Here is a 24813-nt window from a genome sequence, read left to right as displayed (position 1 = left end):
GAGCAGGAGAGGAGCGCACTGCAAGAAATGTATAGTTTTATACGCTTAAAACCATCATTAAACCTGTAAAAGTAAAACTCTGCCAACAGGTCATCATCACAGCAGACGTTTTGATGGAAAACACATAACATTAACAACGGCTGCGTGACATTCAGGTGCTCCAGTTCCAAGGTCCTCCCACAACACTGGGCCTACGTTTACAGTTAGGGAAAATGCATATGTTTTCATGCGGTTTTGGAGTATTTTTCATGGAAAACGATCATTTTTAAAAACTCTGGCCAAAGTGGAGATTTGTGAAAACGGCGGTTATGTGTTGGCGTGTAAACAGGGTTAAACGGTGTTTTAGGTTCCGAAACGTCACAACATGTGACTGAAAATACTTAAGGTCATGTGAGCGACCTCGTTTACGCTCGCGCCCATTGGTTTGGCATAGTTATAATCTCAGTCTCAATGGGTCTCAATCTCATTGGAGGCGTCATTAAGGTTATTTGCTCCACCTGTGGTTTTCCTGAAGGCTGACAACTCAATCGATTAGTAGTCCCAAGTTAATGGTATTTAATTGGAATTAAATAATGGTATTTAAGTTGTGAAAACACATTATTTTTTCAATTTGAGACAAGGGTAGTGACAAGTGGATCTTTTTTCTTTCTTTCTTTTTTCTTTTTTTGCAGCGTGGAAGCTCTAGCCAAAGACAGCTGTTCAGTGTCTAGACAGGTAGATACCTCTGTGGTTCCAGGTCTGGGATTGTCTTCCTGTCACTGCCATCATTCCTCTTCTTCCAACAGGAGGTTTCCCTTCACCGCCTTTTTCACTGCCGCCATCATCTGTCACCACGACCAAGGGGAAGGAGGAACATAATTACAAGACAGGAGCAACCATAACTCAACCCCCCAAGGTTAACACTAATAACGATGGTAGCAAGCAGTCGTGACTGTCAGACTAACATTGTTGAACAATTACGCCAAATGACTGTAAACAATGCATCGTAAAAGCTGCTGGAGTCCACCTGTCGGAAAAGCGCCAGGAGAGAGATTATTTATTTTAAGAGCTACCAAGAGAAAACAGTAAAAAAAGGGAAAGACTAGCTTGGGCAACAGATTTAATAATGAGTTATTACTACTTATTAAGGATTATATCTGCTACTTACTGTACTGACTGCCCTCTATCTACCAATTACACAATCTCCCCTTGGCAAGCACTGTTACTGGATCAGCATTACACACAAATTACTCACAAGTTCACCTCATTCATAACCAGGAATTACAGGAATATTGTCAGGTCTCTGCTGTGTGCATGCTTATTAACCTATGGGAACTGAGCTATCATCACACTTACATGCATAAAAGCAAAGATGAATGGATATATATATATATATATATATATATATATATATATATATATATATATATATATATATATATATATATATATATATATACACACACACACAGCAGAAAGAGAGAGGCCTGCACTGTATTTAATGGCTTCCTTGGCTCCAACTACCACATTTCATTGGCTCTCTGATGTACTGCAGCGTTGTAAGCGTGACCTCGGCACCTCGGGTTTTTTTAATTCTCCATGTTATTCCAGCTGGTTCCCAGAGAGGCCTGTAATTAGGAGCACTGCTGCACTGATAGCACCATCCCCACTGTCACAGACACACTCATCTGCATCATGGTCTGGCACATACACCACTATACTGTCCCACACAGTACTGTACTGTAAACTCTTACACACTTACTCTTACACACACATTTATACTCTCAACAACCTCATGCACAGGGTAAATGATTAGAAACATTAGGGCAGATTTGCTATCATTTTAGCAAAACAAGGTGAAAAAAAGACTGTGACTCTTGCAGAGTAGTGGCCACTAGTGGCCATTGCAGAAAATATGAAATTAAATCTCCCTGTATTGTTTTATGTCTGTGATGAAGTGCAAGCTGGTGTCACAGTACCACAAGAAAAGAAAAGTCATCTGTAAATAAACGCAGTGATGTCAGTTATTCAGCAATATCTAAGTAATAATCTAAGTTTGCTTGTGGTAATCATTGGTGTAATGAAGTATCTTTTAGTTAAATAAAAAGTAAAAGTTCAAACACCAGACTGTGAAAATGCTCTGTTACAAGTCAAAGTCCTGCACTGAAAATGTTACTTAAGTGAAAGTGTATAATCAGGGAAATGAACTAGCACTCTTACACTGTTATATATGATTAGATTATTATTACTCATGCATGAATGTAAAAGCAGGTTTTTACAGCTGAAGTTGTGGTGGAGCCATTCCATTTTTTTTTAGCTAGTTGTGTATTAATATGCTGTTTGGTGGTTTGAGTTACAACAAAACATCATATTTTGTAAGCTCCTTGTTTGTTTTGCATGCAAAAATCTTAATTTGCAAATTAACCAAAAAGCTGTCGTGTAATTGTAGTGAAGTAACAAGTTCAGACTTTTCCTCTGAGATGCAGTGGAGTACAAGAAAGTGGCTTAAGTAAAGTACAAGTACCTCAAATTTGTACATAAGTTCAGTGCTTAAGTAAATGTACTTACCACAAAACCCCTGACAGTAATCCGTTGTTTTTCAGTATTGTTACTGTAGAATTATTTCTCCCTGCTCCTCTATGACACTTCATCCTGAGAATTTAAACTGACTACCCTTTCTATCAAACTTCCTTCCTTTTCAATTAAACGCTCACTATAGTTTTTCCACACACACACTCGTTCTCACACTCACGCACTCATCCTCTCGTTTTCTCTCATGCTGAATTTTCCACTGTGTCACACACAGCAATACCGTATTTCACACGCATACACGTAATTGTTTCTCACATAAACTTTCTGTTTTTCATACATCACCGTACTGTCCCCACACACCATTATGTTAATTCACACAACCTTATTGTCTCTCACACAAACACTGTCATTCTTTCGCTTTCTCTTTAATTTCTTTGTCATACTGGGATACATACAGTCCCACTCTTACACACAATAATCCTCTTTTATAAAGGACATCGGTATTTCTCATACAGTCCAGTGTTCTCACATTTATTACAACAGAGTGTGAAACAGTATTAGGGTATAATTGTGTGTGTGTGTGTGTGTGTGTGTGTGTGTGTGTGTGTGTGTGTGTGTGTGTGTGTATTGGGGGGTATAGTACCGTATATGTGTCATTATAATGGTATGTGTAACAGAATTTGTGATTTATGGCCTAAACGACCTCTTAAATGCACACACAGATGTGTATACAGATATGTGCATGCTCACACACAACTGAAAACAGGCATACACTGACAAAATGTTCTATACACATTGCTGTTGCTGTTTGCGCTGAGGTCATCTAAGTATCCATCTAAGTCTATGAGGTTCACTTGAGTAACAGACTGTAGTTTACTGAAGTGATGAATGGGCCGTTTTCATGAATCCACCTGCTTGTATTAACATGGGATGTGTGTCATGTCACTGTTACGTTGCCGCTACATGTGAGTGTGTATTGCAGGAGGCTCGGCTTGTTGACTTTGGAGCCCAGGATCATCCTCCACCTCCACACTGCACTCCTCGTCACTGACACCTCATGTGTCCTGACTTTTGTTTTTATTCCCATGATCTTGTTTTTGCATTCCAGTCTGCCATCAGCAAGTTATGGAACAAACACACACACACACACGCACGCACGCACGCACGCACACACACACACACACACACACACACACACACACACACACGCACACACACAGAAACAGACACACATAACAGACATCTCTCATGCTTCAGGCTGCACAATATAAACAAGGTGGTTTGGTATCTCTATTGACAATGCGTCTTGTCTAGGTCCTGGAAGATAAGCTTGTTTTATTGAAGAATGTTATGTCAAAGTCTAACTTGCTTGTTACGATTCTGAGCCAAATCTTTAACGGCCACTTTTATGGCCACGCTCACTTCTGGCTTGTTTTACAGGTGACAGAGAGAGATGAAGGCCTCAAACGGCTGAAAACGCCTCTTCAACAAAGTAGAGAAGCTGCGGGTAGCTACAGTCACCCAAGCCTAAAACATTAAGCCTGCCACTAGAATAAACATACCACACATTATGGCGCCAGGTCTTATCAGGTAACCTTTTCCATTGCATTGTACTGTTGTAACACCTCCTCACCCTTTCAAAGACAGCTATATGACCTCTAAGATGGTAAATACTGGCTTATGGGTGTGTTTTCTCCTCACTTTGCTGTATGTCATCACCAGCTATAGGAAGCTAGTGTCTTTGAGGAAATGTTCAGCCCTGAGCAGTCATAAAACCTTTGATTGTTCTTGTAAAAAGCTGACAGGAAATTACATTCGTGGAAAACAGTGTGCATCCTGTTTCTATAAATTGATGCTACTCCAAATCTTGTAACAGAGATGTTTCTGAGAATTACTCTTCCAGGGAGGTTTTTCATCAAACTCTCTTACATCTTCACACAGTGACTGACTGAACTTATTAGCAATTCATATGAGCTTCAGAGCAGACTGTGCGGCCTCGGCTGACTAGCACAGTGTGTGTGGTGCAGTACAGAGCAGTGCCTTGATTTGCTAAGTGATGCTATCCTCATCAGATAGCACAATGACACTGTCCTCATCAGATAGTATGCAGACTATCTTTTACATACGTACATATGTGCTGGACTGATAAATGAGGCATGTTCTTACTGCTGTGTATGTGAGGAGGTGCACATACACCACACATATACATTTGGCAGTGACTGAGGCCCTGCTGTCCACCTGGACTTGCTGTCAGTTCTTCACAGATCAGTTTTTTGTCTTTGCTTATTCAATGAGCCAACATGGCTCGGCACATCCTAATCCCTGGAGAGCAGAGAGAGAGAGAAGAAAGGGGAGGCAAGGAAATTTATCTAACCAGGAACATGCAAACTAATGCCTTTCACAGAGTCATATCAAGACACAATGTGCCCACTTGCTGGCCTAATGACTGCAGCTAGTGCATTCACTGACTTTCATTACTATGGGAGATTTGGAAATATGCATAGCAGTGAGGCTGGGGGAGCAAGCATGAACTTGAGCATACTAAAGAGCCCATTAATCCTTTTTAATTCTATTAAGAATTGGACTACAGCTGGATGAGAGGCCAGCAGAGTTCCAGAGACCACGTCTGTAATGCCTTGGAGACCCACAGCGAAAAAGCTCTTACTTAACCAAAAAAAAGAAAAAATCATTTCCGAGGAAATTTCTATTCCTCTTTACGTCTGAATCAATTCACAGCCTTAAGCAGCTTTTACTTAGTAGTAAACAAATACAGGCTGAATTTTGTGAGCGGTGCAGGAAGAGGTATGTTTTGCATCTCCTTAAAAAAAGGCGATTTCATCACTTCAAACAGGGGCAGAGTTTGGTAAGTGGCTGAACAGCTGTACATGCCTCGATGATGTTATCAGTATCAGACAAAAAAACACGTATGACACAAGTGTCCTTTCCTTAGACACGAAGAGATATGCAGGTGAGCTACGTGCCTTCTGCAGCACACTTATCTGCACGTTGATTCGAATCACTACTGTCAAGCATCCGCCCTGCTATTTTTGCACCTGTCCGATTTCACAAAAAAATCATAATCTCATCAAGGAATTCCCCAAAGTTAAGCGCAAGGAAAAGGGAGAAAGTGGGTTTAGTTTTCTTTCATAGCAAAGCGTGTGGACAGTAATGGCTTTCACCTGTTGTGATAAGAGTTCAAATACCCCACACTCTAAATGACAACAGTGCAGGGCTACTGTTCCTACTGTGTGCACAGCCACAGCAGTGTAAATAGTGAGGCCCTTCTGCCTGGACCTCAGTAATCTGAACATACAGAATGTGCCTCTGCTTGTCGACCCCCATTCATTTCCATTAGGGCCAAAGGGTTAGCGAGGAGGACGCCAGTCACAGTGTAAACGAGATGTCATGTTTGACAGGGTGTGTAAGCTCAGCTCAGTGAGGCAGCCAACCTCTCGCTCGGCTCAGTCACACACACGTAAACATGAGACAATAACAAGGAGCGAGGCAGGCACAGATAGACAAGAACCTGTCACACAAGCACAGGCATATACGTTCCTCAGGAATGAAACGTGTCTCCTTAGTTACAGTATTATGAAACAGAGGAGGCCTGAAAACCACGATCACATTCCTTCCCACCCTGACACCCCACGCCCATCACCCTCACTCTCCCATATCTACCACCCCATCTGCTCTGCCAACTGCTCCATTACTCCTTCCCTTCATTACTGGACCACTTTCCGTGCTCGTCTGTCCCCCTTACATCAGCGTTATGCACAAACCCATTACTGAAGCTCGTTCTCTCTCTCTCCTGTTCGCCCTCTCTGTCTGATCTGGGCTGCTTTTTATTCTCCTCCCTCAGCCTGGAAGTGGATCGCAGAGGGAAAAAAAGAAATGAAACAAAAAGCCTCAGACGCCCCAACCTGTATCTGGCTAAGCATCTCCATGGTAGCATGACCCCCTGAAACAGCTCATCATGCTCCACTGCACTCAAAAAGGAGCAGGGAAGGGGCAAAGCGAGGAAGGGGAGAGAGAGAGAGAGAGAGAGAGAGAGAGAGAGAGAGAGAGAGGGCGCTGTAATGAAGGAAACTTGAAGAGCACTGGAGTGGAAGCTTCCGAACACAAGAGGTTAAATCAATTATCATTTCAGTGTTTACCTTTTGTTTCAGTCCAGATTTCACTACCTCCTCACAGAGTCTGGCATCCTGTTTCTAAAACAACTGACTTACAAATGGCTAAATGGCGTATTTTACCAACTCTACTTGTGAGGGGCCAGAGACAACTGAGATGACATAAATATTGTGACATTGAGATGAAGTATGCTTGTGTTTGGTAGCCATCAGAGGGACTGCGGTGCCATTACTTTTCAGTTTGCAGACACTAAAAAATAATGGAGGACAGAAGAAGTTCAAAACATTCCACATTCATTTTATTGGTTTGGTTTTTTTGAGTACAGTGGTTATTTCTGCCTTACTGGCGTTCACAGACAAAACAAACAAATAACAATAACTGTGAAGACAAAAAATATAGCTTTCTGATAATATCTGTGGCTCAGTCTAGTAGTTACAACAGATACAACAGTAACTCTCCGTACCTGATCAACACAAATGTAAATACAAACACTTAACATACACGCAAAAACGGTCCAGAACTGGAACTAATACTTTTGAAATTCTGTGTGGTTTATAAAATGAAATAGCTATTTACATTCAATTTGAATAATTATCATTTCAAGAAACATAGTGTATGAGTCTGACATTAACAAAAATAAACACTGATTATTCAAACTTGTGATAAAATATATAATATTGATTATAATTAGAAGGTTCCATTATGTACGTTCAAGTGCTATTAATAAAGATGCACAGGAGGGCCGCCGGGGTCGCAGCCACGGCGGCTGTCCTGTCAGAGTGGCATAAATCAAGGTGCAGCTCAGAGAGTCCGGGGGCAAAAGTCAAAGGTTACAAAATTCAGTCAAACCTGCACCTCTGAGACACAGTGAAAGTGGTTAGTACAGAAAGGTGGCAGTGACGGGAAAGGGTCAGATTTCTCTCCATCACTACCTTGGTTACACAGAAAGAAAGATAACATTGTCTTACAGCATGAATACTGCTTCTTTTGTTGTCTTGAACAAGTTATTGTTTAGTCATAGTAATGTAGGGCAGTGTGATTAGAGCAGTGGCGCATGAGGCCGCTGAAGGTAAAGCCAGTGCTTGTTCCTTATCACTGCCAGTTCTGTCGCTTGGTACAGAGCTGTCTTTACATCTGAGGTCTGATGGTCTCAGTTCACAGCTGCTGGGTGCTGTTTTCCAAGCTGAGCAGAGGATCAAAAACAAAGAAGAGGCTGGCGTTTTCTCCTCTCTCACCCAAGACCAAAGAGTGAGCACTTCTGCCTTGAAAGCTGACTAAATGCACTGACCAAAAGTCTCCATCACAGAAGAAAACAAGTTCAAACTGGAAACTATCAACATTAGCAGCTTCTAAAAATCCTCTTGAAAAATATACATTTTTATTTTTTTTTTCATATATAAAAAAATATCTGTCTATATCTGTTACTATGCAGTTCTTTTCACTGGACGGGTCTGACTTACAGTCAAGTGTGCTTCTTGTATTTCACGTGTGTGAGTGTGTGAACATGTTAGATTACTCTGTGAATGTGTGTTTGCAATGTGTGCATCAGTATGCCCGAAAGAGCAAACATGTGTTAGATTGTATTCTTTAATCACACCTCTCTCTTAGACTGATTCCCTTTCTCAAAGACTTAAGTTCGTCTCTTATCTTCTGATTCCTGGAACGAGTCCATGTGCCTGCTAACAGACGGTTTGCTGGCTGGACAGTGGACTCTCCAGGGACATGCTGGTGGGAGACAGGTCTGGACGGGCGCAGGGCTTAAACATGGAGGAGATGTAGAAAGCCTGCAGGCACAGCCACAAGACATGTCAGGAAATACACACAGACCACACATGCTGTCAATCATTCACTGCTTATAAATGCCACAAGAGTGAGGACAATCAGGGAGAGAGCCCATTGTTAAAGGTAACTTAGACAACAGAGAGCAGAGAGAAACAAATCCTGCACAAGACAGAGATAACTGTAATTTTGGACATACCACCCAGTACGCAGTGAGCCCTCCTTGGATGAAGCCTGTGAGGACGTCAGTGGGGTGGTGACGGTAGTCTGAAATGCGGGACAGGCCAGTGTAGATGGCGATCATCACTAAGAGGAACTGTATTAATGGACGCAACAGCCGAGCTCCCCGCCACGAAAACCGCGCCTGCAGGTAGAACTGCAAGAAAGAAGGAAAATATTATGTTGTTACTGACTTGGTGACTGCAGTATGCGCAGCATGGTGCCTTTCCAACTTCTATTAAAAAAGGTGGGGCCCTTTTAATGAAGCATCCACTCAGTCTGCTGCCCAGAGGGGAAAGAGACACTTGGCATGAGTCCATTAACACTATCTTAAACCCCATTTCCTCCTTTTGTTCATCCTCATCTCCTGCACCAGCGCTGCTGTGCAGAATGGATGTTTTTGTCTGTAAAAATGGGGTCACGGGGCGAGCGTGATGCAGCTTTAAGAGGAGGCTGGAGGTCTGTCTGGACCCGTCAAACACTGGGGAGCACGTGGCCTACATTCCTGCGGTGAGGCCGACCCTCACCAGGTCCTTCTCTCCCCTCTCCTAACCCAACTGAGAGCAGGTGTCACTGTTCCTGCCTTAAACACTCGCAGCTGGCTGCGGCCCGGGTGGCATGTTGCTACAGGTTGTTTCTTCTCCAGTCTGCTCAAACACTAGCCAGCAGCGAACTTGCAGTCTGTGAGTCTGTGGTTGTGCCTTGCGGTGTGTGTGTTTGGTTGTGCAGAAACAACGGAGTGAGATGTAGGGAAGACAGAAAACAGGAGAAACACGACAGCCTTGTTTTTCTCAGACCACTTCTTCTTCTGCCCTTTTTTTCTTGTTATTCACTCTCCCCCTACTCATCTTTGTCTCTTTCTGCTCAGAGAGGAGCTGCTTTTCTTTTGAACTTCTATAGTGCACTACTGTATTTCTATTCGAGCATCCTCACTCCATCTCATTAATTTTTAATTAGCTGTACACAAAAATATATTGAAGTCACCTCCACCTATAGCTGAAGGGTTAATGGCGGGTAAAACATGAGCAGTAAGGACATTTTTTGTTGAAGAATGTGCTTTTGTCTCCCTCTAACTGTCGTTTCTCTCCCACAATGCTCCCATGACTACTGGGCAGTGCAGTGTGAGAGAAAGGAAGAGAAAGATGAAGGGCTGGGGGAGGCTGGTGGCGAGGGGGGGACCATGAGAGGGTGTCTCTCGCTGAAAGAAGCCTGTCGATCTCTCAGCAGGCATATTCAGCCCTCCACCCCCTCCTCTAAATGAGACCCACAACAAGGCCTCCTCTGTCTGTGTAGTCTCTTCATCTATTCATGTTCCCCGTGGAAAACATTCTCCCTCATTCTCCGACTCTCCCCCCTCTCTCCCCCGTCCTCACTCTCTCTCTATCTCACCAGCTCTTTCAGCTTGAAGCAGGATGCCTTTGGAGAATTGCTGCTCTCAAAGGTCTCCTCCCTCACGATCAGGCAGTGTGAATATATTTAACAGCACGTCTTGGTCTGTGTTTGCGCATGTTTAATTAGCTGATCTAGTTAATAGCTGCACAGTGTTCTTGGCCTCTAGGGATTGGTGTTGTCTCTAATAACTGAAATGAAAGTGAGAGCTGTAATATTTCCCCAACATTGTAAACACAGTACCAAATACTGTAATTACACAACACAAGCTCAGGTGACTGTGAAGGTCACATTCTGTGTCAGTGTGTGTGTGTGTGTGTGTGTGTATGTGTGACTTACTGCCAGATAGAGCATTGTGTACATTGCGAAGGAAGCATGGCCGGAAAAGAAAGACTTCCTGAAAGAGAACATCAGTAAAAGATGCCAAGTGTTACACATGGACTGCCTGAGTCGAGCGGGACACATAACTGACCTTTAGTAAACAAGCTAAATCATTTCTGAGCAAAAGCAGCTCATGCGCACACACACAACTCACCTTGCTTCCTCCACCATCTTCTGATTAGGCTGCCTGCAGGTGACCTGGGACACGTAGCTGCCCGGCGTGCAGTTGATGAACTCATAGGTGATGTTGCAGACGTGCAGGAAGTTGGGTCGCAGGCGTCCCACGCTTAGCTTGGCCATATTGGTGAGAGACTGACCCACGCAGCAACCAAACAGGAAGCTTCCCAGCTCTTTGTACAGGCACGACACGTAGAGGTTTTGAACAAAAGCCCGCGAGTGTACGCCTCGGTAACGTACCCGGTAGCATTCGCCCAGCGCAATCTGAGAGGGAAATAAGACATGAGAAACTGCACAAATACTGGAACACATGCTCCATTACACCACACTACAGTGACGAGTTAAAGAGTTAAAGTTATAACTTACTGGGCAAATACATAACAACAATCACTGTCTTACCGTTATGCCAGTGATGGCTATGCCACCAGCAATGAGTAGGCTGTCGGGGATGGCCTCGCTGTCTACGTAGGGATAGGTGATGCTGGAGTCTCCACAAAAGAAGCCTCGCCTGTACGGAGTCACCGCCTTCAACTCACACGCAAAGAATGGGATGGAGGCTGATGAGATGTAGGGGAGAGGGGAGGGGAAGCAGACAAAAAACAAAAAAATGGCTTGATGAATGTCTGTGAGCATGTGGTCTGTGCGTGAAAGATAAGAGAGAGAGCGAGATATGGAGATACTCGTGTCTCACAGGAGCACGAAGACAGCAGCTTAAAGACTGTCAGTCATCTGGTGGCACGATTTCCAGATTCCCGTTGGATGAAGCGTTCCGCACATAGCTGCATCCACCAGAGGATCAGCGAGAAGGATAGATGACAGACGGACAGACGGGGAGCTGGGCATGACAGTGGAGAATTAAGATGAGGAAGGAGGAGGAAAATATGACAGGGAACGTTACACAGAATGTTTCAGTGTGCCCAGTGTGCCATGAGAGGACAATAAACCCACTGGAGGAAGAGCAAGGTATTGTTTAATAATGACGCCTTGTTCCAGTGAAAAGCAAGCCATCTGATCTAACATTAACAACTGTCCTACATATGCGTTCACTCTGTTTCCTGGTTGGTCACTGAGTACCAGGTAAAAGTTGGTCAAGGTCTGGCATGCTTAAGCAAACACACCTCACACCTGACGGTGAAAGTTCATTGGGTAAAAGTGCAACATTTTAATGATGGCTAAAAGGGAGATGGTGTGTTTGTGTCCCCAGAAACAAGGCCTGAGCTGCACAGCTTTCACTCTGTCCAATAGCCCTGTAAAAGCCTGCCCGGCCAGCTCCATCTCTTTGTCCCCTATCCCATGTCCCCTCGTCACCCGATGGAATGCAGCGAGAACATGGGACTAATCATTAACCTCTGTGCCTCTTCCTGTCATCCCTGGCCTGCTGGTTGGTTGGAACGCGCCCAGGCCAAAACACTGCTCCTGCCAGGGAATCTCTCAGAGTACGTGACTGAGTAGTGCACAGGATACACACTCAAAATCAGGCCAAGAGGAACAAGGCATAAATACACTCAAACCCACAAACAATGGACTGCAAGCATGTCTGTAAGCATGATAAATTAACAATTACTAACTGACAAAGGGCGGGTCATAATTACATGACTTACTATGGGTAACTATGTGCACTTTGAGATTTGTTCCCATCGGCTTTGCTTCAATCTTTGCCATTATTCTGTGTTTTTGCTATCACAGCCATGCAGTCCACTAATAAAACACTCATATCGCTCATTCGGCTTCAGTGAACTGATAAACAAGGATAACAAGGTAAATAATCTATAAAACACATGGAAAGGAAGCTCTTTTGCTGAGCCACACTGCAGTCAAACATGTGTTACTGACCTCTGCACTCAAAGTCATGGTGCCCTAACAGAAAGACGAAACACAGATAAAAGCCAGCCCACTTCCATAGATCTTAGCAGGGGCCTTGGTAAGAAAGTGAGGGAGGGAAACACATTGCAGGCACAGAGCAGAGGCTGAGACGCCAAAGAAGAGAGAGAGAGAGAGAGAGAGAGAGAGAGATAGGAGACACTCTCATCTGACCCTGATCTCACTCATCGCACTCAGTCCCCACGTCAGCAGGCGTCTGCTCACACGCCGACATAAATTCAGCTCTGTCACGTACTGATATACCTCGTACAACGCACACATCCATGTGCAGGTGACAAGCAGGCGCTATCTGTTTGTTTAGACAAAGGAATTCTTCATAATGGATCCATTCATCCGCTACTTTTAAGTTGGGGCGTTGTCTGGTCAGCCTTTAAAACAAATGCCAGTTGAATCTTGTCAAACAATATTAGTGCATTTGGTACATCCTATAGTACAATCCAGAAAAAGAACCCTGCTATTAATTCAGTAGTCAAATTTTATCCTGTGAGAATCTTATAATGTTGAATTTTTTTTGCGCCATAGTTGCATTACAGTACATATCTTTCGGGGTAATAAAAGAAAACTGCTTCCTTGAAGTAATTCTGATTAGTTTATGATGGCTATTAGAGAAACACTTTGGGGATGTCCTTCTTTTTTATCTAAAGCTAGCCTTGGTCTGTTTTATGACAGTTTCCTGGTTCCTTCGTGCCACCTGCATAGTGACCTAATTGTTATCCCGTTATCTGTGTGTGTCATACCTTGGTGGAGACCTGCAGAGATACGGTCTAGTTCGTTTGTTGTTCAAACTGAGTGGGTGTGTGGATTTCCTTTCATTTGGTCATAATGCACTGCACTCATTTTACATACTGTATGTTCGTGGTCACAGTGTGTGTGTGTGCGTGTGTGTGTGTGTGTGTGTGTGTGTGTGTGTGTGTGCCAATATACTAATAACTATAATTAATAATGACATATTGACCACTGAAAATGTAAATTTACAGTCTGTGCAACCACTGCTAGTTCTCATTATGTGACAAGAAAGCAACTTTGTTCATACTGTCTTTTATGCCCAAATGTGGTTAAAGCAATGAAGGCCTGACAGCGTTTTGTAAGCCATTTTCACACAGGCTCGAACGTGCAGCACTTTCTTCTGAAATGTGTTTTTTTGATGGTATTTTGGCGTGTGATCAAATGTTGCAACATACAATACACCATTTGCTTCAGTTTTGTGGCAAATCGAGACATTTTACTGCTTTCTACACCGTCCATTAAAAGGTTTCCTCTGTGTGCTCATCAGATGCCGCAATATGCTCAGGCCTCTCTCAATAATCAATATTTCTAATCAATATTTTGCATTAAGGGAAATCTGTGGTTACAGTAGGAAGATGGACTTCTTAAGGGATCGTTTTCAACTCATATGGGGGACTAATGGGAACCATGAAATGCTGAGCCAGATAGCAACATATTTTATGACCTCAGGCCTGCCAGTACTTATGGCTCGTGTTGTTTTCTCATTTTTGCATGGAGTCCATGGACAGACTTGGAACTAATGGCCATGATCCAAAGATCACTCCACAGTGGCAAAATGTTTGCTTCTCAATAAATCTACCAAATTGACCTCAACCTGAGTTGTGTCAAAAATTCTCAATAATAAAAGATAAATAAAGCAAAAGTTCAAGAAACCACATGCAAAGTTATTCAGTGGCCTTTAAAATCCTATACAAATTACATGCTGCTTTGTAACAGTCAATCTCCATGCTTTACAACTACATTAAAACAGTTTTCACAACAGGACACAAAAACACTCCAGAGACCCTCACATCATCTGTCAGGCAGCTGTGAACAGACCTCTGCACCTGGCCAAGACATGCTCAAAAGAGAGGCAGGCCAGGAAAGCCTGTGAGGGGACCCAGAAGGAGGCGGAGGAGTGGGTCGGCTCACACAAGCAGGCCAAAATGTGCTGCTCGCTGGGCCTGACACTCAAAGCAGGAATGCTTTCAAACAGTCAAAAGGGATAGAAAGAAAGGAGGGTGGGTGGGAGAAGAGAGAGAGGGAGGGAGGGAAGGAGAAGAGGAGGAATGAGAGCAGAGGGGATATGTGCCTCACTCTGAGAAACTCTTCTGGTTCTAATTTACACATCTATGACTGCAGCCCAGAATGAGCTCACTGTGAGAGGAGAACAACAACAACCAAAAGCAAGAAATTAAAAAAGAAAAACCTATGGAGAAAGTGATTAAAGGCGGAGCCCAAAGAAAGAGGACAGATGGTAGCTATCGATCGACATGCTTTACGGTCATGTTGCTAAATATCTGCTGATCAATACAGCGCCAAACTGAAAACTGGGATAAAATGCATAGCCAGGAGGCTAGAAAATTGACAAATGGGGGTGAGGGTAGTAATGCTGGGGTGAGAGAAAACTGGAGGGATGGAGCCAAGAGAGATGCGGCAAGGGTTTCTCTGCAAAGAACAGCAGACGGAGGCGATTAGTGGTGGTTCTGGAATGTGAGGGTCAGAGATCTGGGCTCTGCTGGGACCCGCTCTGTAAACACGACCCCACCTCAACCAGCAGAATACCCCCAACACACATACAGACTCCACACACTCACATACACATAAAAACCACACTGGGATGCAAACAAACCAAAGGCCCAGCCATACAGACCAACATACAACCAAACAAACCAGCAAAAAAACCACAAGCACCTGGAAGGAAAACTAACCAACCAAATAAACCACGGCAGAGCCAAACAATCCTGACGGCACGCATTTAGGCAAAGAGCCCGTCGCAGACCTGAGTGAAGTCCTGTGGATGCTGCTGCTGTTGGACAAACAGCTTGTGTATCCTCATAGATTTGCATGATTCTCTGAAGCTTGAAGCTAAGCTAAGCCACAATAATGGCAATCTGCTTCATCACACACAATAATGTTTGACTGTACAGGCCTCATTCTATGTTTGCCCTTTGACAGAACTGGAGGACAAACAATTAGTGACCTGTCAACACAGGTCCATCTGGCCTGCAGTTCAGGACTGGGCTGGGCCTGGCCTGCAGCCCAGTGTGCTACCGCACCCTTCAGGGGTGGTCCACCCTCGCTGGGCCTCTCACCAGCTTGCATGTGCCAGTGTTTCCCAAGTAAATTTTAAGCTGCTTGTTTACCTTTAAGTCAACCTTGCAAAAAAAAATAATAAGCTGGTGAACTGAAGTGTCGTAATTTGAATCTTTGCAAGCATGATAATCCCTGGTAACAACATTACTAGAAGCAGTGTGACGGCCTCGCTAACACACTCATAAACAGCAGCATGCAGTTGGGCTGGGTGGGTTTGTGTAATTATTTGTGCAGTAATGACTTTAACTGCACAAAGCTGTCTGCATAAGCTAGCCTCGGTCTGTTCTTTCATTTAATCACTATTCAGTTTAAGTGAGGTACTTTCAGGACAAAGCCAAGCCTTTTATGTTTCACCTGATATAAAAAAGGCTTTGTTTGAAGAGGCGGTCCAGGAAGAGAGAGTATGCACCATCACACAGGCTTGAGCGCACAAAGGCACACACACACACACACACACACACACACACACACACGCACACACACACATGCACACACACAGACTGTTGTACTGTCGGGCAGGTAACACTTAAACATGAGGTGAAGTCATTCGCACCGAGGCTGTGATTATGATTGGCAACCATGAACTGCCACAAACCCAATTAAAGCGCTGTGCGTGTATGTCTGTGTGTGAGACTCCTAGAAGGTGGTTCTTCCTGTTCATCCTTGGTGGCCCAAGGATCCAGGTAGTGGAGAGGTGGGATAAGGGTGAGTGGTGCCCCCCTGGCCTGATACACACCCATTTTTTTTTCCACTATTGGTGGGATTATTCTGAGAGACTGCTCTGTTTTGTCTGCCCTGATGGCAGCACAAAGACAGTAATCAGTGAAGAACAAAGGGCTGAGGAGCCACAACAGTCCTGGAACTTTGTTAAACATCCCCCCCGGCCCCTTCTTGCCTTTTAACATTCAGGTAAAATCAGCGATTGATTGAGACTCACAAGTGACACAAACAGGGCATACAAAAAGGCCCAGGTAGATAAAAAGGCAGACAGCGGAAAGTACCTTTTGATGTGCAACATCAGCAAACTCACAAATAAAAGTGTGTGTGAGCTGAAATACAATATTCCTTATGAGCAAGGTGGTTCCAAGTTCCTGCTTTACCTTCCACCAGCACACCAGGGGGGCTCTTGCTTGCCCCCTCCACTGTTACTGTTACCGCTGGCCAGTGGAGACATGCTTCCCACAGCTGCTTCTGTTCTCTCCACACTTCACTGACCTGCTTCCTGGAGCCCGGCTCTGGAGTTCAGGGCATGAGTGGTGAGGTCTGAGGTGGGCTGTCTGTCTGCCTCTCTGATTCAGCAGGAACATAAAGGACCCGCCACTCTGGTATGTACCTTGGAAACTTTAAAGGAGTGCTCTGGTGGTTTTTGCGGTGTGAAGGCAAGGGTGTGCGCAGTGAGGTGAGGGCTTGTCTGCAATGTGAGAACGACGTTGGGTTACGGCTGAGACTCTAGAGGAGATATTTGGCACGCTGCAGCCTAATTGTGGTAACGCTGTCTGCGCACTATAGCAAGAGTCGAAGGCTGCAGGGCTGTTTTGTCAGAGAGTTTTGGTTTGCAGGGAACATACACTTGGAACAACTTCAGAGGGGAGCTTGAGAGGATGGGGGGTGGGGGGGCTCCAGCAGGTGAGATGCGACACAATGATAAAATGGTCCCAATGATGGGATGATGGGTAACCATGCTATGGCGCCAAGGGGGGCTGTCTATGTCTCCCTATGGGGGAACAGACAGAAGAGGACGAGTCATTAGTCCTGACAGACACAAAGGCGGGGCTAAAGGCTGAATTTGGATTCAGGTAGATACTTTGATGGTAAGCCTCTCCAAACCCATTCTAGCTAATGAGCATTGAGGTTTAGAGAACTACACACATCTTTATTCACTCATTACAGCTAATACCTATGGACCACCGTGGGCACTTATGAACCGCCATCAAGGAGAAGATTGCAGCTGCCTCATTAAAAGCACATTCGAAGCTATTTGCTGTCTGAACAGTTCCTATCCTTCTCAGCACTACTTCCTTACTAGGACATGAACAGACAGCTGTGGATAAGATCCCTTAGGCGCCCCTGGGTCTGACCTCTGACCCCTACTGTAGATCCTAAACCCCTTCTCTCTTTCCATGGCCCACTCTACTCTCCCACCCCAGGGCTCTTCACTCACTCGGGCTCTCACTTGCCCCTCAGCCTTCAGGCAACTGAGACATTTCTAAGATCTGAGCTGGCTCTGTTGTGCTAATGGCTGGAGGAAGATGTATTGACAGCAAAATACATGTGCCCACGGAGACTGTCTGAGGACGAGTGCAACTAATGGATTCCTGAACATCCGCAGTGCTGTCAAATGGGAAGGAGATGCATTAATACACTAACGAGAGAGAGTAAGCAAAATCACTTCTTCCACCAGCTAATGATCCGCCTGAGCCATTTTTAATGGCTCTCCATCTGTCAGCCGCAGAGTGACGCCAGTGTGTTCCATAACTTCAGCGTGTGTTTGATCAGGGCCTAAAACATGCAGCAAAACATGACCGGCGAATTTGTCAACAAACAGCACGCACATGGCAGCTGTAGTAGGGTGTCCGCATCAGCAGCCGCGATGACACATACACAAAAACACCCACACCCACACTTTTACTCCTAAGCACGCACACACACATAAATACACACACACACACAGAGGAGACAATTTAATATTCCTGGCCCTATACACACAAACATGCTGTGACGTGTCGGCCTCTTGCTGTCTCACTCACTTGGCAGCTTTCTCTGCCAAAAGAACAGAACCAAGAATCCTCTGTGATAAACCCGCCACCCGCCCAAGACACACAAGCAAACATACGACACACACACGCTCGCACACCTCGCGACATTGCTGGAACACCTTCGGTCCTAAAATAGAGTTTCTCTGAAGAAAAAGGAGGAAAAAAGGGGTCAAAAGCAGAGATAAGCTGGAAAGAGGGAGCCCTTTTAGAATCCAGATCCCTGAGGTAGATACCGGTCCTCTCGTCCCGGCATGCTGCTTCACGTCTGAACAATAACGCGCACGCAGGCACACACACACACACACACACACACACAGACTGATTCATGCTTTCTCTTTTAATAGTATACAAAACCTAGTTGTGTTTTTATGACTGAAATTTATCTAGAATATGAATCTTGTTTTTGTTTTTTGCACTATTCAAGCCCAGACTGACATCTTGTGCATTTCAAGCATGGAACTATTGCTCAATTAACCTCTACAAGAAGGTCAAGCCTAGTGATAACCATAATGTCCCTCTAAGCTATATAAGCTAATAGCGGGCTTTCAAGTGTCACTTCCAATCATTTCCCAATTACTCTCAAGAGAGTCAATAGCTGTCTTTATTGGGGTGTTGACAGAGTAAGGACCACCTGTGCAGAGGGGAAACAGCAGTGCAGGCTGGGAGGCCTGTCCCTGCATGCTCAGCAGATATGACAAACACCCGACGCCTCATGACCTCTGGGTGGCTGGACACCGGATCGTAGATGCAGCCACGGGGCGCAGATTCTGGCGGCTTTCTCCAGGTCAGAAGCCCCTCCCAGCCCCACCAGGAATGCACGCACACACTTAGACACACAAGCAAACACTTGCAATCTGCAGCTAACGTGGAACTTACTGACACTGAGCTGAACCAGAACAATCCATCTCCGTGAAGCATCCCTCATGTGCGTGTTAGAACAGCCCCATTACCAACACTGCCTTGTGTCTGGAGCACAACAATGTTAGACAAGCCAGGTGTTGAGTAAGAGTCTGATCAGGTAACGAGAGTCATAAACCTCATGTTAATTTCCCCAGTATCCACGCATTCCACTGACAGATTAAAGCTCACTCATAATACCACATCACACTAACTTTATGTGGCCTCTTTAAATGTGAAGTAAATGCTAAAGCACGTGGAGAGGCTGCGAAAACCTGAGGTCATTGTGGAATCCCTCTTCAGCTGATAACATAATTAGGATGGGATGCTTCGGGGTAAAATTCCATAGTTATAGCAGTGAATGAGCCCCTTTACGGGATGAACAATGCCAGAGGGTCAACCGTCTGAGGGGATCTGATGATGGCATTTTTAAGGGAAAATTGGGTTAGTCAGAGATAAGAGGGTTGAGCTAAAAGAAGGGCCTGATTCATTTTGCCTAAGTTATGGCATTCACTGCCCACAGATGAGTCAAGGCCAGGCCTCTGCTGATAACTGACTCGATAGTTAACAGGGAAGAGACAGGCAGGATGTAGTCAGACAGATGGGAATCTGGCAGTCATCTAATGAGCTCTATCAGTGACAAGGGGGGATGTAGCAATACATTATATTGTATTATGTCATTCAATTTTGCTCTTATTTCAGAAAACATTGTGTTGATCTGCACGTCAGCACATCTGGTTTTGCACCTAATGGGTCGGGAAGACCACGTTTTTCATGTCAAACTTTAAAACCTTACATTGTTTAATGTTTGAAAATCATAAATTGAAAACATGATCAGCCCATTAAACCAAATCAGGACTTCTGCGATTGTTCCATCCACAGCGAGAAGGTGAATTTGTTTTACTTACTACAAAAGAGTCACAAGACTAACTGACTCTAAATCCTCTCCGCTGTGTCTAGCTTGAGGCTCAGTGACTCAGTCTCAGTGTTGTAATCTACTCAGAGGGGGATAAGAGGGGTCAGGGCACGCAATTTTGTGAGAAAGCAAGTGGCGTGCTCAGTGTGTGTCTTAGGAGGAGAACTGAGAGAGACCATTTCCTCCCTTGTGCTGACTGATGCTGGGTCACTCACCACTTCCTAAGCACGAAACAAAGCTGCTGAGTGGTGTGCAGAATGAGCAGCTAATAGCATACCTGCAGGGGTTAAGAATAACACGGCAATGAAACTAACTGCCTCACACTGTCGTCTTGTCTGCAGGGTCACTTCCAACGCTTTAACTGCCAACAAGACTGAGACCTGTCAGTCTGCCTAGACGGGTTCTGCCTCTCGTGTTTGCTGTTGGTCCGAATAATCACTCACGCAGCATCGATGTTCCCGTCCCCATCATAGTCATGTGAGATGACGACATGAAACTAATGAAACTAGATTTTTCTCTCGCTCTTTGCTAAACATCACAGAGTCCAGCAGCAGGTGGCAAACTGAAACTGGGTTTCGGGTGATTTCATACTATTCCCCAGCAGACTGAAGAGAGGTGGAAAGTAATTACTCAAGTCCTGAAAGAGTCCAGTGTAGTTCTCAGGTACTGGAATTTCCAAAACACCTGTTTGGAACATTCACAGGTAAACAGGTTCATTGGTAACAGGTGACAGTGTCACTGGGTTTGAAAGGAGCATCCTAGAAAGGCTCAGTCGTTAACAAGCAAGGATGGAGCGAGGTTCATCACTTTGTGTACACATGATTATATATGTATTTACTCTTTACACAGTGTCCCTCCTTTTCTGAAATCGGGAGCTGTGCATACCTAGAAGACCGAAAGGTGACTTTTTCTGCCAAGTTCAATCTTACTATTACCATATTTCATGAACTGTGAGGGTGCAATGAGAGAAACTGTGATCATATTAAGTCTTAACTTATAAAACTGAGCCTGCCAAATGTAATGACACTGACGGTGCTCCATATTCAACCAACTCACAATTTGACTTAGTCTTACTGTATCACATAGAGGTCTCTGATATCATACATATGTGCCCACGATGGATAGCGCTAATTGTGATGAATGTGACAATTTTCATGATCTATTTTTAAAGTAAAAACACATAATATTTGCAGTCTTGCTTTTCCTCTGTTGTTGTTCTTGTACTCCTCTGTGTTGATGCTGTCTTTCCCCAATTCTACATTATAAACCCACTTTGTTTTGCACTACTGTTATCAATGCTAACATATGTTATATACTTCTCTCAACTGTGCAATAACACTATTTATCCATATTGGCACCAGTATGTTTAGAAACCTTATATTCTGTGCATAAACATAGACTTAGTATTTCTTAAGTGCAACACAACATATGACATTAGCAGTTTTTTCTCCTAAGAATATTGGCAACAGTACTTTGTGTGGCAGTAAGATTTTTATGGCATTCAGTATTTTTATAATCTGTACATAATGTACAAGTACATAGTTGTTTTTCTACTCTGTATCGTGTACACCTCTTTATCTTGACCCTTTGGTGCCACTGTTTCTGCTTTTTGTAATACTTCCTTGCTGTAATGACTTAATTTCCCCTGTGTAGGATCATCATCATCATCATCTTAAATAATAACTTTAAAACCTCTTGGGTTTTGATTTGAGCAAAAAGTTATCGCACTGTGATAGTACGTACTCTTTAAAACTGTAAATAAGATGTAAAAACAAATGAATGACAGATTACTTCACCATAAAAACAATCATTCCTTGTTCACTGTCAAATGGAATCTATTGGTAATTTCTATGTAATTATAGAGAAAGTCTCTTTCACCACTCCTTTATTCTGTCAGAGGCCCCTGAGTTGTTGCCCACGTGTTGTTACTGATGTTTCTCATTGTCCTTGAGAAAACTGCTGGTTAATGTTATTGAATTCTAAACCTGCACAACCTTCCAGCTACACTGAGTAACCCTGCAGTGAGCGCGGCTGCAGCGCGCAGTGATCAGGGGTAATGTTCGGCACGAGAACACAAGCGCGAGGCATGTTTTTATCCCCAATTCCCACGTTCTTCTCCCGGGAACTTTGGGGGTTACCATGGGAACAGATGAATTCCCGGGACAACTGTGCTCCTGCCAGCTGAGCCCCCCCACCCGCCCTCCCTCCGGCCCCCACGTGCACCGAGGGGGAACGAGCTGAAAGTTTTCTGCCTGTTTGAACAGTTTCCATTTGACTTCTGGAAAAATGCTTTGCAGCTTCGTTAACTTTAACAAATCCCCCTCCGATGTGTGTTTTTTCCAAGCGAAAAGCAGCTTCGTTTAACCTCCTTCTAACCTCTGAAAGGTCTAAAGCTGGTGTTGACATGTGCGTGCCGTCAAAGGGCGAGCTGACAGATATGTGTGGGTTCTTTAAAAATATTAAAAGTTATTGTGGATTCAAAGCTCTCAAATAGTCTGTTTACATTGTACTTGCTCAACTGCAGTCATCCCATAATAACACACAATAACCGTTTGTCTAAGGTCAAAACAATAAAATAAAAATAGGCCTATTCTTACCGACACAAAGACATATTACATCCAAACCGACAAGCATCTTCCTCTTGGTGCAAAACGAGCTTTCCTCAGGTTGGGCGAGGAAATGCTTCCCGGCGCCGTTCTCCTTCCCTTCCCCGGCGCCTCCGCTGTCAGCTAGCCGCAGCTGGAGCTCCGCGTCCCGGGGCAGCGTGTTGCTGTTGGTACCGGTGGAGTTGAACTTCTGCATGTCTTTAGCTAAACCGGTTAATGGCAACTTGTTTGAAAATGAGTTGCAATGAGTCTGTTTTGTCGTAGCTGGTCGGTGAATGATGGAAATTCCCAAACTTTTCAGTCCATCCGTCGTCTCTGCAACAAATCCATGTCAACCAAAGTTTGACAGCAGCGGACCCCGGTCAACTAACCGCCTGTTGAGGTAGGCTAACGTTAGGCGTTTGTCATCAAAACGCAAAGAAAGATGGAAGCTAAATGGAAAAGTGAGGGACCACCAACATCCGAGTCAACTTCAAGTCAGTTCAACCTTTCAGCAAACTTCTTGTGAGTGGGAGCGTGTTGTACTCTGCTCTGAAACGTCCCGAACAGAACAGCGGTCACATTTATGTAAAAGCAACGTCAATATAAAGCGGAAATAGTGGTTTAAACCTTCAAAATAAAGCTCTCTTTAATGACCGTGAGTCTCACCAGGGGTCGAGTAACCGCGAGACATTACTTTTGGTTGGAAAATCGTGTGATTTCCGGTGTTACTCATTTGGCTTAACGCAGCTGCAGTTCTAAAACAAAAAAACAAAAAACGAACAAAATCAATGTGTAAAGCTGAGGCTGGACATCAAAACATGTTCGATCCACATGTCCTGACAGCTGTATCGTGACTGGTCCTCTTCACGGCGATGTGTCCTGTCCCATTAAACAGTCCCACCCATGTGAGCACACGTCCCACCACCCTACCCTTCCCCAAAATAATAACGCAGATTCAGTAAGATTTACGTTTGAAGGAACAACAACAACAACAACAACAACAACATTTTCCACATCGCTTTTTTACTAATAATGCAATAAATCACACAGATTTCTCATTTGTGAATTCATTCCGGCTTAGCTGGACAAAAAAATGTGATCAATTAGCCTTTAGATAATATAATCATATTTATTGCACCATCTATGTCCTCAGACATGCAAGACTGCCTGGCAGTTTGATTTTTCCACACTATTGACTGCTGCTGTTTGACTGTCTGCCAATAGAAAAATACACAGGCACACAAAACTCGATCTATAGACGTGATATAATTCTCTCAGGAAGCTTATGAAACGTTTATGAAATGCATGTTGCCACACAGTTTATCAGATGAATCATTTAGCGGCATATGCCATTTGATTCCTCAGCGCTGATCTACTGTGATATTATTAATGCCTTGCTCACTGAGTGTAGAGAGAGTTTTCCTGCCACCTGGTGTAAAGACAGAAGCACAGCTGCTTCATCTCCTCTCAAAGGTTTCACACTGTTGACGCTTTGGTTGCTCTTGTTTGTTGCACATGAATATAATTAGGGTGGCAACTAATGAGTAATTTCATTGTTGATTAATTTGACAATTATTTGCTCAATTTATCAATGAATTGTTTGGTTTATGAAATGGCAGAGGATAGAAAAACATGCCCGTTATGATTTCTCAGAACCCAAGGTGACAAATGTATAATTTATGTATCATAAGAGGCAAAAAAACAGCACATGGTCTCATTTGAGAAGCTGGGACATATTAATTTTCAGAATTTTCTGCTTTAAAGGTGACTTCAACAATTTAATTGGTCATCAAAATAGTTGCTGGTTGATTTTCTATTGACTCACCAATTAGAGTCATTTAAGCTCTAAATATAATTTTCTCATTTCATATACTTGCAGAGTTACATTTAAAGCTGCTTTTTGTGCATATCTTTGCACAGCCCTTGATTTCACCTGAAATGGAAAATAGATGATTTCTCTCCCACAATAAGGATGATTGGGCCACTATTAAATGAATGAAATCAAATCAAATTCTGCAAATGACCTGGAAAATATAAAAAAGCTTTTTTCCTCCCCCTTAATTTCCTTTTTTCCACTCGTATGCTTCTTTCATTTTTATTTTATGAGCTG

General features: G+C 43.9%; 1 protein-coding gene across 1 annotated transcript; it reads right to left on the bottom strand.

Annotated features, from left to right (window-relative positions):
- Positions 1 to 6915: 6915 nt before the first annotated feature.
- ppap2d (phosphatidic acid phosphatase type 2D) lies at positions 6916 to 23559 on the bottom strand. Its single transcript, XM_070981807.1, has 6 exons — positions 22713 to 23559; positions 10984 to 11141; positions 10562 to 10848; positions 10366 to 10423; positions 8618 to 8794; positions 6916 to 8423 (listed from the first exon to the last, which is right to left on the bottom strand). Exons 1-6 carry the CDS (start codon positions 22915 to 22917, stop codon positions 8319 to 8321), a joined length of 990 nt encoding a protein of 329 aa, XP_070837908.1. The 5' UTR covers positions 22918 to 23559; the 3' UTR covers positions 6916 to 8318.
- Positions 23560 to 24813: the final 1254 nt, after the last annotated feature.

The sequence above is a fragment of the Chaetodon trifascialis genome, chromosome 15, assembly GCF_039877785.1.
Source record: "Chaetodon trifascialis isolate fChaTrf1 chromosome 15, fChaTrf1.hap1, whole genome shotgun sequence".
In the NCBI taxonomy this organism is placed as follows: domain Eukaryota; kingdom Metazoa; phylum Chordata; class Actinopteri; order Chaetodontiformes; family Chaetodontidae; genus Chaetodon; species Chaetodon trifascialis.
This window is presented reverse-complemented; position numbering and strand designations above follow the sequence as displayed.